General features: G+C 46.0%; 1 protein-coding gene across 1 annotated transcript in view; it reads right to left on the bottom strand.

Annotated features, from left to right (window-relative positions):
- LOC147707489 (CD109 antigen-like) overlaps nucleotides 1-15300 on the bottom strand; it is a 943435-nt gene that overhangs the window by 485337 nt on the left and 442798 nt on the right. Inside the window, exon 14 of the mRNA XM_086926506.1 lies at nucleotides 4217-4396. Coding sequence (XP_086782632.1) covers nucleotides 4217-4396 — 180 coding nt within the window. The remainder of the gene's footprint in view (nucleotides 1-4216; nucleotides 4397-15300) is intronic.

Raw genomic sequence — 15300 nt, 5'->3', positions numbered from 1 at the left:
TAGTCTTATTAAGCGCAATAATTGCCCGGAGGTGACTTGGCCCGATGAGAAACAAGAGGGTGGTGGGACTCTGTTATAATGTTTCTAATTTTACTGGCTAAAAAGCCAAGGGGCAGATTTACAATAACTGGCGCATACCCAGGGATGCCCCAGTTATTGTGCGCCACAGCTCCGCCACCCATGGTGCGCCGCATTTACAATGCGGCGCACCATGGGGCAAAAACGGCACAGAGGCGTGACGCATCTGTGCCGTAAAGGCAGCGCATTGCTGGAGTTGTTTCGCAAGTGCGACGCAGCCACAGCAATGCTCTGGGGGGCCCTATCTGTCCAATACTGCGTCAAGCCTTACGCCTGCTTCAAGCAGGCGCAGGGTTTTGACGCAGCATTGGCCTAAAAGTGCCTGCGTGAAATCTTGTAGATTTCACGCAGGCACTTTTGCGAGGCGCACCTGCCCCAGAACGCCCACCCTGCGCCGGAACGCCCACATGTGGCGCAGGGCTTTACAACGTGTCGCATCTGCCTAGATGCGTCACGTTGTAAATGGGTCACAGGGATGCGCCACGTTTACGCCGCCGTTGCGTGATGCAACAGCGGCTTAAACGTGGTGCAAGTCTGACATAAATCTGCCCCCAAGTTTTTAGGAATTTCTTAAAAACAGACGTTGCTGCTATCAGTTCCTAGGGTAGACGGTTCTATTTTAGGGCCGTGGACCAGAAACAGCTCCTGCTGCCCCAGGAGGAGCGTTTGAATGCAAGCACCACTAAGCACCTTGCAGAGCTGGTGTGCAAGGTCCTACCAGGGGTGTACTATCTAACGTTCTTCTTAAAGTGGGATGCGCCCTGCCCATTAAGGGTCTTGTAGTCCAAAACACAAGACCTTGAAAATGGTGCGCTTCCTGACTGAGAGCCAGTGAAGTTGGCTGATGGATGTTTTTGTTGACTGGAATTTTCAAGAAGAACTGAGCAGCGGCATTCTGCAGAGTTTGTAATTTCTTTAGCGAACCCTTGGGCAAGTCTGGGTAAAGACCGTTACAGTACTCAAGTCTTGCTAGCACAAGTGCAATTACTATTGTTTTTAGGCGATCGAAGGGTAAGAATTTTCCAATCTTCTTAATCACTCTGAGAGTCATCAGACTTACCCGCTAGGCCTGAGAGCTAGCAATGCCTCTCTTGAATAGCTGAGAGACCAGTGCTGTTCTGTGTTAAAACAACCAGGGGGTTAGGAAGTGGGCATGGTTCGGGTGCTGACGGGCACAGACGGGTTTGCCTTAGGCATGCCTTTGTGCGCCATTGGCGCAGAGAAGCTGTGAACCGCCTCAAGAAGCCAGTCATGTGAAGACTGTGTTTCGGGGGTGGGGGGGCGTGGCAAGCACCGCACCGGCAGATCAAGCGATCGAGAAGAAAACAGATGAGGGATAAGTAAAGTTTTAATTGAGGTCCAGTAACCTCTAGCAGGAAACACAGGTTCCCCATGAGTTATGATGTTGGTTTTGTGAGTTCAATAGCATAACTGGCGAATTTCAGTAGTATTGTGTGTTTCAGATAGAACTATATGTATTTTCATTAATTTTCTGGGTTTCTTTGTGTTACACTATATTTTCAAACCGCATGGTGCATGGTATTTGGCAGTGCGCAACAGGGTTGTGAGCAGGGTTGGCCTCTGGCCAAGTACTTGACTCCAGTGGTGTGGAGAGCATGGGACTCACGTCTGAGCACAATGGATTTAGGCCCAGATCTCTGTACTGGGGTGAATGTATGACATTGTTCTGCATTCTGTCCATTAATTGTTATTTTGCATTTTGTCACCCCGAGTGGGATGGGTATGCTCAGACGTGATTCCCATGCTCTCCACACCACTGGAGTCAAGCTATCCTGGCTGAAGACGGCTGATAGCCAGAAACCGGTCCTAGGATGCTTGATTCCGGTCCAGGAAAGACATGGCTTGGCAGTTCGAGCTGGACTGTTCCCATAAGGCACAGGGTCAAGGCTGATTTGCATATGGCCATGTCTGAACTGGGGTGGTGTGGAGTGCAAAAAAACGATGGATTTAGGCCCAGATCTCTGTACTGGGGTGAATGTATGACATTGTTCTGCATTCTGTCCATCAATTTTTGTTTTGCATTTTGTCACCACGAGTGGGATGGGTATGCTCAGACGTAGGTCCCATGCTCTCCACACCACTGGAGTCAAGCTATCCTGGCTGAAGACGGCAGATAGCCAGAAACCGGTCCTAGGATGCTTGATTCCGGTCCAGGAAAGACATGGCTTGGCAGTTCGAGCTGGACTGTTCCCATAAGGCACAGGGTGAAGGCTGATTTGCATATGGCCATGTCTGAACTGGGGTGGTGTGGAGTGCAAAAAACGATGGATTTAGGCCCAGATCTGTGTACTGGGGTGAATGTATGACATTGTTCTGCATTCTTTCCATCAATTGTTGTTTTGCATGCTTGCTAAAAGTATGCCTTCTTGTGCCTCAACTTGAACTCTCTCCCTCTGCCACCTGATGTACTTTTTCCACACATCAGACTGCTTTTCTGGTGTGTCACCTATGCTATGCGCAGGAACTGGACATCTTCCTCCTCCTCCAGATGGTCAGGTTCATGTACAGCTGATGCTACTAGTAGATCTCTTGACTGTGCCATGTGAGCATATGTAGCTGTCTCTTGCTTACATCTGCTGGTCATCTGCATTTCAGCAGTGAATGAACCCCTAATTTGGGGATTTAAACTCTGGGCACAACTTGGGAGATTTTCTTATGTACATAAATCTAGTTTTTCTTATTTTTAAATGCCCCCCAAATGTGCTCTTCAGACTATTTTTTGAGGTTGCAAACTCAGTATATCTAAAATGATGCTGCAAGTCGGCAGCTTTGACAATTAAGACTGCGGTATTGATTAACCTAAGACGGCATCCATAGTCTGCGGGCTAGCTGTCAAGGCCATGGTGTTTTGAGCCTAGCTGTCGAGTCTGCAGATTAGCTCTTCCATTTTATGTATAAAGAGCCCACAGACTCGAAAATAGTCTGCAGTCCATAACACATGAATACATTATACAATGAATGTGTACTTATTGAGTGGCCATTGCGTGTACCCCTCACTATGCCCTGAGACTCATGGTTTGCTTACCCTGCCCCCTTATATATTTCAGATGGGAAATCGTGCCTTATGCACTGTAATGGTAGCCACAAGAGTCATTTTTCAGACAATCAGTATTGTCAGGTCAACGGCCTCCGGCTTGTGTCCGCGCTCCCAAAGTGGTTCATAAGAGCAAAAAAGCTCCCTTCACTAATGTGAAGCCTTTTTAAAAAATGTATATATATATATCTGCGAAAGATCCTCAAACCTAGTAAACTAACCTCCGCTGGCTAACATGGCCAAAGACATACAAATTGTTAACCTGTGTCAAGCCCACCTTTTTAACAATGATTAAAAAAAAAGACTACTGAATAGATTTACAACAAACCTAAAACACAGTATCTGGGTCAAGTTCTACTTTCAGGTCAAGTTTGCTGTTAATCTATCAAACAGGTTTTACTGTAGGAGTTACACCTTTGGGATTTCCTTTGAATTTATTCCCCTGTGTCGATCTGCGTAAAAATTTGTATGCCAGGTCATAGCTGACACACCAGGCAATTGCAAAATGTGGTGCAGATTTGTCTTTAGGCTAAAGTTATTGGCAAATCAAAAACGGCCCTTTCATGGAATGTATTGCTGAACCAGAATTACACAGTGGTGACTAAGTAACATATTGCATTCGGTGAATTTGCATTTATGCAATGTTGTGTTTTTTTTATGTGCAGTAGCTGTACCCAATGATGGTTAACAATAATCAGAACACCAAGGATGAAATCCGTGCAGTGAAATAAAATCACAATAACTAAGCCTTGTCAGTATGGCCCTTGTATTTTTCTTCTGTAAAGTGACTATAGAATGAAATCTGTAAGGCATTCAGGTCAGGCGAGGCATACTGTGGTAGCAATGTCTTTGTTCAGTTATTCTTCAAAATACCATGTGTTATTTGGCCACATTTACTGTATGTGTGATTCCTAGTGATTCGGATACCAAAAACATACCACAAACAAGGAGAGAAAGTTGTAATCGAACCGTCAGTTCCTAAAACTTGCTGCATGATTATTTAATTCTCATGGCTTTGAAATTGGTATTGTACAAAAGCACTGTTTCGACAAAAATCATAGTTTAGCATCTACAATACAATACCTTGTTCTTCAAGTCTACTTTAATAGAGATATTCATGCTGGCACTTATAACTTCACCAGTGCTGTTGTGAATGTAGTACACGCGAATCACTGCTTCCGGGGCCCAGGGCCTCTCAGGGGTGAGAACGAATGCACCAGTACTCTGCTTTCCAGCAGCCATCACCTCTCCCTTGGATAGAACCTAAAGAGGTATAGAAATGGTATTAACATCAGCTTTACAATGGTGCTCCTGTATAATTACATCTGGTTAACCTAAGCACGCACAATTGCCAAAATGCTGCCACTCTTCCACCAGGCACATAGGGTGGAGCCTAAATTACGGTGGAAGAGTGGCAACATTTTGTCATTTGCTTTTGACTTTTTGGACTTTTAGGAGCCGGTTATGCCATTCCATCTGCCTTTATGATCCCTGAACTTCATGCATATTCTGGTACCTGATGCACTATTGCCTTGCATCCATCATGGCTCACATGTAATACCACATCACTGTTACTGCACATCTGATTGCTAGCAATGCACCCTTTACGCCTCACTGTTCACTCCAAAACACTCCACCTCCACAACACAGCACTGTAGCTACTGGAGCAAAATAATGTAGGCTCTACCATGTATACGTCATGTACATACATTTATGCACCTATATATGACATTGATAGTGAAGGTGTGGTCTAATTTTATTAATGAGTGTGGCACACTTAACTGAAATAATGTTAAAATAAAACCATTATGATTTCTAGACGTTTATACATAACTGCATTAGGATCATTCATATTGATGTAATCATGTTAAAAATATATTCACATTTGACATTGATTATTTGCTTTCCACTGATATATAATACGGTAACGTGCATCCATTTGGATTCTCGAGTTAACTTAGCTTGACATTAGGCATTAAGCTGAAATGGTTTGCTTTAACATTGATAGTATGGTGCTTTCTTTTCTTTGCAGGTGCGTAATCGTGATTCTTGTTAGCTATTGAAAGACTTATTATGTTTTAGACATCAGATACTGAAGCTTAGGAGAGGAAAGTTGGCAACAATTGCGACAAACCGATGATGAGACAAGGCCTTCTGTCAACTGTGTACCAGGAGGAAGCAACATTCAAGGTTAACAGTCGCGTACGTAGTTATTTGAAGATGGGAACTTACAGCCTGATTCATCATACTCCCGTTTTGCGAGGCCCTAATAGCGATTCATAGCGAATCGCTATTAAGGACTCGCAAAACGGGCTTCGTGTAGAAATTGCATGAAGAAATGCGATTCCTACATATTCCTTATTTGCGATTAGCAAATTGCTAATCGCAAATAAGGAATAACTCGCCATTCATTCCTATGGGCCAAAAGGCCCATAGGAATGAATGGTGAGTATTCCTTATTTGCGATTAGCAATTTGCTAATCGCAAATAAGATAGCGATTTGAAGGGTGCCAGGGGTGTCCAAAGGACACCCTATAGCACCATTCAAATGAAATTTTACACAGGTGTTGCACACATACATGTCCAAAGGACATGTGTGTGTGTAACATGCAACTCAGAAAAATGCATTTAAATGCATTTTTCTGAGTTTTCGCAATTTACCACGAGGTCTGACATTGTGGTAAATTGCGGCAAGAAATTGCGAATTCGCAAAATTAAATTGGATGTTGGATTGCATTTAAGGTATCTCAAATAGAGATTCCTTAAATGTCATTCCTCGCAAAATTGCGAAATCGCAATTAGCGATTTTTACATTTGGGATGCTGAATCCCAAATGCAAAAATCGCTCTCGCAAAGGGCCAGATTCTCAGAATCTGGCCCTTTGCGAGCGCTATTTTCTTTGATGAATCGGGCGGATAGGGAGCATGTCAACTCCTCTCGAATGTGGTTACCTGATTGGCTGGCAGTGGTGGGGATGAGACATGAATGTTCTAATCTTTTGGAAAAAGAAGAACGGTGGAGGATTCCCAACAGAACAGCACCTGGTCAAATATTCTCCCAAAATTATTTTAGACCCACACTATAATACATGGGACAATATGTGTGCACACTTCAAAAACACCCACCGTTACAATGTTGGTTCAAAACATGAACTATGAAATACTTTAAACAAGGTCAAGGTGCACCACTTCAGAATTTACATGAACTGATAACTTTGATGAGGTTAACAGCAATAATCACATTAGTTGTTACTTGTGTTCTTTAAGAGTTCTTTTAGTGAGTTCAGTTGTAAGTAAAAAATCACACACAGGAGCTACAGCCGACGCGTTTCGTCCTCTTGGGACTTCTTCAGGGCGAAGTAAAAGATAGGATAGTGTCCTTATATCTTCTCCCGTGACTATCAGGGTGCGTGGAAATGTCTGTAACGATTTATTATGCTCGAAAGGGCATCCTGTTGAACAAAAAGTTGTCTGTGGAGGAATCTCGTCTGTCCGAGCCGTACTTATTATTAGGCGATATATATCTATTTGTAGTCTGTACTGCCAAAATTCTCTTGGAAAGGTATTTCAATATTGTACATGTAAATATCATCAAAAATATGGATGATGGTCCAAAAAGAGCTGGAACCAGGGTAGTAGAAAATGTAGGTTCAGTCTGGCTATCTATTGTTGTTGGTTTGTTATAAGGAAAGGGGTGTTAATCCGTCTGCTTAGGCACTCTTAATAAAGTGAGCTAAGGCATCCCCTGGTTCCTAGATCCACCTGCAGTACAACGTCCTCCTCCGTCAGGTAGCAGAAGGATTAACACCCCTTTCCTTATAACAAACCAACAACAATAGATAGCCAGACTGAACCTACATTTTCTTCTACCCTGGTTCCAGCTCTTTTTGGACCATCATCCATATTTTTGATGATATTTACATGTACAATATTGAAATACCTTTCTAAGAGAATTTTGGCAGTACAGACTACAAATAGATATATATCGCCTAATAATAAGTACGGCTCGGACAGACGAGATTCCTCCACAGACAACTTTTTGTTCAACAGGATGCCCTTTCGAGCATAATAAATCATTACAGACATTTCCACGCACCCTGATAGTCACGGGAGAAGATATAAGGACACTATCCTATCTTTTACTTCGCCCTGAAGAAGTCCCAAGAGGACGAAACGCGTCGGCTGTAGCTCCTGTGTGTGATTTTTTACTTACAACTGAACTCAATAAAAGAACTCTTAAAGAACACAAGTAACAACTAATGTGATTATTGCTGTTAACCTCATCAAAGTTATCAGTTCATGTAAATTCTGAAGTGGTGCACCTTGACCTTGTTTAATGAATGTTCTAATCTAGAAACTGTTGACTCTATTTTTAATTGGTGCTTCATAGCTAGTTAGTCAAAATTCCTCCTGACTTCGTGAGGGAACAGATCTTTCTCTGCTGGGCTTTCCTGAGTGTGAAAATTCAGGCTGAACATTCTTCTAATTTCCCTCCAGCTTCTACTGAAATTTGACTTCATGCTGACATCTTGTATGCCACCCTTTAAAATTTCCCGTTAGAGGATTTTGGCCCCAACCTATGCTTATGTTAGAAAAGGAAAATGTATTTATGGAACAACTTATTGCATCAATCTGTTTTCTATGCATTGTGGCTGTTACTATTTGGTATCTACTTTTATTACAACTTAATTTACTGGCCCATTTTAGTCAGCATACCTATTGTTATACCTTTTGAATTTATTCCTGCTTTGCATATGTGCTGATTGGATTCAAATAATCCTTTATGGTTGAAATAATTGATTTTTAGTCTTCATTGTGAAGTCACATTGGCTTCGCAGAACTGGAAATGTATTTCTGATGTTATCTCCCTCACAATGCTTCAAGTTGACTAACAAAGGTACATACGACCAAAGGGGACATATATATGTTGATTGCACTAAGAGATTTGGGGCTAGATGTAGGAAGCCCAATACCGGTCGGTAACGGCCAAAATTACAGAATTTCGGCCGTTACCGACCGGTATTTAGGGTTTGGGATGTAGGAGGCATCTTTTTGGATTTGGTAATTACCGATTCCTTAAGGAATCGGTAAAATACTGATTCCTTATTTTAAGGAATCAGTAATTACCGAATCCAAAAAGCTTTGTAGGAGGCCCTCAAGTGAGTGCCTTCTTGCATTCAGGATTCGTTATTTACCACCAACTACAAGCTGGTGGTCAATATCGATAAACTTTAAAAAAGCAAATTTATGCTTTTTTAACTGTGCCAAGTGGCAGACATACATGCCCTTAGGGCATGTATGTGTGCCACATCTGCAAACAAGCACGATTCAGGGGTGCAACAGGGTGTCAAAGTGACACCCTGGCACCCTTGAATGTGCCCCTCATTTTACCGAATTGGTATTTACCGATTCAGTAATTGCCATTCATAAAGGAATAAATGGCAATTACTGAATCGGTAAATACCGATTCGGTAAATATCGAATCTTACCGATTCGGTATTGTTTCCCGATTTTTTTGCTACATACAGCTAGATTCATCAAAGGCCCGTTTTGCGAGTCAGTAATAGCGATTATTAAGGAATCGCTATTACAGACTCGCAAAACAGGATTCATGTCCAAATCGCAATTTATTTAGCGATTCCTACAGCTTCCTTATTTGCGATTAGCTAATTGCTAATCGCAAATAAGGAATAACTCCCCATTCATTCCTATGGGCCTAAAGGCCAATAGGAATGAATGGGAAGACATATCAATGTGCGAATCGCTATTAGCGATTCGCATTTTGAAATTGCGATTTCAAGGGTGCAGGGGTGTCCAAAGGACACCCTGTAGCACCCCTGAAATGTAATCTACATTGGTGTTGCGCACACACATGTCCAAAGGACATGTGTGTGTGTAACATGCAACTTAGAAAAATGCATTTAAATGCATTTTTCTAAGTTTTCGCTATTTACCACGAGGTTTGACCTCGCGGTAAATAGCGGGCCTAAATTGCGATTTCGCAATTTTAAAATGGTTCATGAATTGCATTCCTCGCAAATGTGCAAATTCTTTAATAGGGATTTTTGCATTTGGGATGATGAATCCCAAATGCAAAAATTGCACTCGCAAAGGGCCAGATTCTCAGAATCTGGCCCTTTGCGAGCTCAATTAAGCTTGATGAATCTGGCCGATAGCATTTACTGATTTTAAAATACCGAATCGGCAAAATTCGGTATTTTAGAATCGGTAAATGTACTTTACCTACATCTGGCCCTAAGGTTCAAATATTCACGCTCTATCACTACCTACACATCAAAGCACTCACACTTATCTCCTGATGCTGGGACAGGAATATTCTTGCATGGTTTACAGGCACCCTTGATCTAAGTACTCAACTGTTGTTTTTAATGATATGCTGATTTCTTTGCCCAGCACACATGGCTATCACGGGTGCATGCTCAGACCTAAGTGGTGTGAAAGATTCTGACTCCAAGAGGGTGGCTCTATGGCGTGCATGGCACACAAACATATCTATCTAGGATACAAGAATACTGTCAGTGTTCTAGGACACAATCATGAAATGGTGTTGGCATCTCTGAGGCCAAGGGTCACAATGGCAATTCCAGTAGTCGAAAGGGACAAGACAGAGGTCGCAGTTGTGACACCTGATAACCCCAAATGAGGGCCATGTATTAATTCCTTCCTCTCTCTCTATAAAACTAATACGAAGGTGAATGTTTAAATGAGGGCGCAGAACTGCAATGTCTCAAAGTTGTGCAACATATAGAACTCACTCAAAACTCTTGGAGCAGGCGGCATTATTAAGGTGTTAAAATTACTTTTTAAGCAAAGTAATTAATGAGATATTAAGGATGCCTCATTGTGCAAACAATCTCTGGTGAAGAGAAACGCGTTGTTGACCAAATCAAATAGCTGTTGCACACGAATGCTACATGTTTCATAACTGTATATTATTTCCCCTGCTGCCTTTAGGCAGCGCCCTTAAATCCTGTCGCTTCTTTATTTGGGCGTGTTTTAGAGTTTGATGTAGCAGAAAAACCTCAAATTTCTGGGGGGAAACCGGCACTGGTGAATTTCCTCAACCGCAGGGATACTAAGGCAGAAGCAAATCAGCCAGTGATTTATCATACGAATTTAGCATTTTCCTCCAGGAAATGGAGGGTTACCAAAAGCATAAACCTCAGAATCATTCCCTTCGTCCTGAATTTTAATTTGCACCTGAAAGTCATTGTCTTAACTCTAATCCTGACAACTACTCAATTTTCAGGTGTGAGTACTGTAGCTAAACGAGGCCTGCTTTTCAGGTCTTATTTACTGGAGATGGTATAAAGAAGGTATTTGAGCATGATATGTAGAACTGCTTTAAAACAGGATGAGAGAGTCTCATGTTATGTGTCTGAGGTAGGCCCACATAGAACCAACAAAGAAAGTATAGGAGGCCCCCTAGTGTAAGGTCTGGGACCAGGAGAGTAAGATTTAAAAGTTAGAGTGTCCCTAGGGTCATATGATCCCGTAAGAATGGTCAAAAGGACTTTCGTACCCACTGCACTTGTCTGTCGGCACAACCACCAAATGCATCTAAAGTGTTATCTAAATAAAAAACATTTCACGTATATAAGCTATATAAGAACCCTAGACTGAGTAACAGCATGCAATTTTAACACTCACTTAGAGATCGTTTTATTTGGATTTGTGACAGCCTATTAGAATAATGCACCAAATAAATTTTAAAGTAAAATTGAACATCAATTTATTACACTTCACAGGTTAAAAAAAATGTTCATACAGTTATTAAGCAATACGCACATCATGTTTACAGAAAATACAATATATTACACAATACATTAAAAGATTGTTCTTGAGAACAAAAGTTGACGCGGCGTTTCGGTTAAAAACCTTCTTCAGGACAGTTTCTCACACAATATGTAAATATCCCACTCAGGTTTTTCTTTCTGAGGTCGGAATGTTAAAAAAGGGGGTGTCCTGTTTTAGGTCCACACTCAAGACTACAAATTTCCCGCTTGGTCAATCTGGGTATAATTGTAATTGATAATGTCTTGTTATCAGGTCTGTAGATTCCACACTATGTCGGAGGGGCCACCGATTAGTTTTATATATTCATTGAACAAAACAGAACCCCCAGACACTGCGATCGGAGGAGCAGGGAGGCCGTTTTCTTTAATTCGGATGTTCTAGAGATCGTGAGGATCATTCCAAACCTAGAACCAGCTGACGAAGCATACCTAGCACGCGGCTACAGCGATTTATCAAGTCCCTACTCTAGTATGAGTAAAGTAATATAAAACTAATCGGTGGCCATTATCACCAGCAGACAAGGGGGGGGCAATCATTGTCCAGGATGTTGAGAAGTACAAGAGTGAGATTCTCAGACAATTGGGAGATGGAGTAAGCTACAAACAACTGCGGAGCGACCCGACCAAAGACCTGGCCTTGGAGATCCTTAATGTTACCACAATAGGCAAAGAGCAAGGGTTTGTGAGTGAACAGGGATTTAAATATCTGAACCAAAGCGATCCACGTCTACCAACAATATATACCCTCCCGAAAATACATAAGAGCATGCAAGAACCCCCAGGTCGTCCAATTGTATCCGGATGCGGATCGATTTTGGAGCCCCTCTGCAGATACGTAGATGTATTTTTGAAACCCATAGCTGAAAGAACAACAACATATCTAAGGGATACAATGCAAACCATCAACCTGGTCGATGGCATGGAATTTGACACTGAGAAACAACTGTTGGTGACATGCGATATAGTGTCGCTCTACACTAGCATCCCACAGACGAAAGCACTTGAGGTCATGCAAAAAGTACTTGATGTTCGAACAGCACCCATGGCTGTACCAACAGATTTCATCATTGCCCTTCTAACTATCGCCATGAAGAAGAATTTCTTCATATTCCAAGGGAAATTCTACCTCCAGACCAAGGGGGTTGCAATGGGGGCTGCTTTCGCGCCGGACCTGGCCATTATTTATATGGCCGAGTATCAATCAATCAATCAGTGACACTTATAAAGCGCGCTACATACCCGTGGGGTCTCAAGGCGCTGGGGGGGGGGGAGCCGCTACTGCGCGAACAGCCAGGTCTTCAGCTTCTTCCTGAAGGAGAGGTGGTCTTGGGTCAGGCGCAGGTCGGTCGGGAGGGAGTTCCAGGTCTTGGCGGCCAGGTGGGAGAAGGACCTTCCTCCTGTAGTCGCTCTTCGGATGCGGGGGACGGCGGCGAGGGCGTGGTTGGCTGATCGGAGGTGGCGTTTGGGAGCGTAGAAGTTGACTCAGCTGTTGAGGTAGCTCGGGCCTTGGTCGTGTAGGGCTTTGTGTGCGTGGGTGAGGAGGCGGAAGGTGATTCTTTTGTTGACGGGGAGCCAGTGAAGGTCTCGCAGATGTCCGGAGATGTGGCTGGTTCGTGGGATGTCGAGGATGAGTCTGGCTGAGGCGTTCTGGATCCGCTGGAGTCTCTTCTGGAGCTTGGCGGTGGTCCCGGCGTAGAGGGCGTTGCCGTAGTCCAGTCGGCTGGTGACGAGGGCCTGGGTGACGGTCTTCCTGGTCTCGGTGGGGATCCACCAGAAGATCTTCCGTAGCATGCGTAGGATGTTGAAGCATGCCGAGGAGACGTTGTTGACTTGCCTGGTCATGGAGAGGGAGGAGTCCAGGATGAAGCCCAGGTTGCGTGCATGGTCTGTCGGTTTGGGTGCGGTGCCCAGGGCGGGAGGCCACCAGGAGTCGTCCCAGGCGGAGGGAGAGGAGCCCAGGATGAGGACCTCCGTCTTGTCCGAGTTCAGTTTCAGGCGGCTGGTCGTCATCCACTCGGCTACCTCTTTCATCCCTTCGTGCAGGTTGGCTCTGGCGGCGGCGGGGTCGTTGGTCAGGGAGAGGATCAGCTGGGTGTCGTCGGCGTAGGAGATTATGCTGAGGTTGTGTTTGCGTACGATGGCCGCGAGGGGGCTCATGTAGACGTTGAAGAGGGTGGGGCTCAGAGATGATCCTTGGGGGACGCCGCAGATGACTTCGGTGGCCTCTGATTTGTACGGTGGTAGGCGGACTCTCTGTGTTCTCCCGTCGAGGAAGGAGGTGATCCACTCCAGCGCCTTGTCCTGGATTCCGACGTTGCTGAGGCGCCGTACTAGGGTGCGGTGGCAGACCGTGTCGAATGCCGCGGAGAGGTCTAGGAGGATGAGGGCCGCTGTTTCTCCATTGTCCATCAGGGCTCGGATGTCGTCGGTGGCGGCGATGAGGGCGGTCTCGGTGCTGTGGTTGGCTCGGAAGCCGGACTGTGAGGGGTCGAGGGATCCGTTCGTCTCGAGGAAAGCGGCCATCTGCTTGTTGACGGTCTTCTCGATGACTTTGGCTGGAAACGGGAGGAGCGAGATGGGGCGGTAATTCTTGAGGTCGGTGGGGTCCGCTGTTGGTTTCTTGAGTAGGGCGCTGAGTTCGGCGTGTTTCCAGCTCTCGGGGAAGATGGTGGTGTCGAGGGATGTGTTGATGATGTCTCGCAGGTGGGGTGCGATGACAGCGTCGGCTTTGTTGAAGACGTGGTGAGGGCAGGGGTCGGTCGGTGATCCGGAGTGGATGGAGTTCATCGTGCGGATGGTGTCTTCGGTGCTGATCGGGGTCCAGGCGTGGAGGGTGGTGGTGGGGGGTGGTTGTTCGGTCATGGTGTGCGTTGGTTGGTTGTTGAAGCTGTTGTGTATGTCCGCGATCTTGTTGTGGAAGTATGAAGCCAGGGAGTTGCAGAGGTCTTGCGATGGGGTGATGTCGTTGTTTCCTGCGCTGGGGTTGGAAAGCTCTTTGACGATGTTGAAGAGTTCCTTGCAGTTGTGTGCGTTGTTGTCCAACCGGTCCTTGAATGCTGTGTTCTTGGCGGCGCGGATCAGCTGGTGGTGTTTCCGGGTGGCAAGTTTGAAGGAGGTCCTGTTGTCCGGTGTCGGTTCCCTTCTCCAGACTTTCTCGAGGGCTCGGCAGTTCTTCTTGGAGCTCTTGAGTTCGTCGGTGAACCATGGGGCTTTCTTGCTGCCGGGTCTGCTGGGCGGGGTCCTCAGTGGGGCGAGTTCGTCCGCGCAGTTGCTGATCCACTTCGTGAGGTTGTCGGCGGCCTGGCTGGGGTTCGCTGAGCTGGCAGGAGGGTGCTGGCTCAGGGAGGTGGCGAGCTGGTCTGCTGTGATCTTGTTCCAGCTTCTGCGGGCGGTCTGTTGCTGGTGGTGGTGGGTCGTTGTTTTCTTGAAGGTGAAGTGGACGCAGCTGTGGTCCGTCCATTGAAGCTCTGTGGTGTGGCTGAAGTTGATGTCCTTGCTGGATGAGAAGACAGCGTCGAGTGTGTGTCCGGCGAGGTGGGTGGGGGTGGACACCAGTTGCTTGAGTCCCAGGTTGGTGAGGTTGTCGAGCAGGGTGCTGGTGTTGCGGTCGTTGTTGTTCTCCAGATGGAAGTTGAGGTCTCCCAGGAGGATGTAGTCAGCGGAGGGGAGGGCATGTGGGCTGACGAAGTCGGCGATGTCCTCGCTGAATTGTGTGCGTGGTCCAGGGGGTCGGTAGATCAGGGTGCCTCTGAGGGTGGTGTTCGGGTTGGTGTGGATCTGGAAATGCAGGTGTTCGGCGGTGGTCAGGGAGTTGTCGGTGCTGGTCGTGAGACGGATGGTGCTCCTGTGGATGATGGCGATGCCTCCTCCCATCTGGTTGGTGTTTCGGTCCCTCCGGACGATCTTGTATCCCTCTGGGATGGCGATGGCGATGTCGGGAGCTGAAGAGGCGTTCATCCAGGTCTCCGTGAGGAAGGCAACGTCTGGAGCTGTGGTGTCGAGGAGGTTCCAGAGTTCGATGGCATGTCTGTGGATGGAGCGGGTGTTGAGCAGGATGCACTTGAGGTGGGTACTGCTGGTGTTCGGCTTGGTGGGTGCTGGTGCGAGGCAGGTCCGGATGCAGGTGAACTTGCAGGCGTGGCAGCTGAAGGGTCCGTGGGTACGTCGTGGAGAGGCTTGATGGCATTCTGGGAGTCGGCCTGTGTTGAGAGCGGTGAGGGTGGCGGCGGAGTACGTCAGGCGGGTCGGTCGGGGTCTCCGTGGGCCAGGGGTCCTGGCGCTGGTCGCGATCCGGTCGCGGACGGGCGTAGACGGGCTTACCTTTGGCGCGCCTTCGGCGCACAATCGGCGC

Source organism: Lissotriton vulgaris, chromosome 6, assembly GCF_964263255.1.
Source record: "Lissotriton vulgaris chromosome 6, aLisVul1.2, whole genome shotgun sequence".
NCBI lineage: Eukaryota > Metazoa > Chordata > Amphibia > Caudata > Salamandridae > Lissotriton > Lissotriton vulgaris.
Note: the sequence above shows the minus strand (reverse complement) of the source record. Positions and strands in the feature narration are given on the sequence as shown.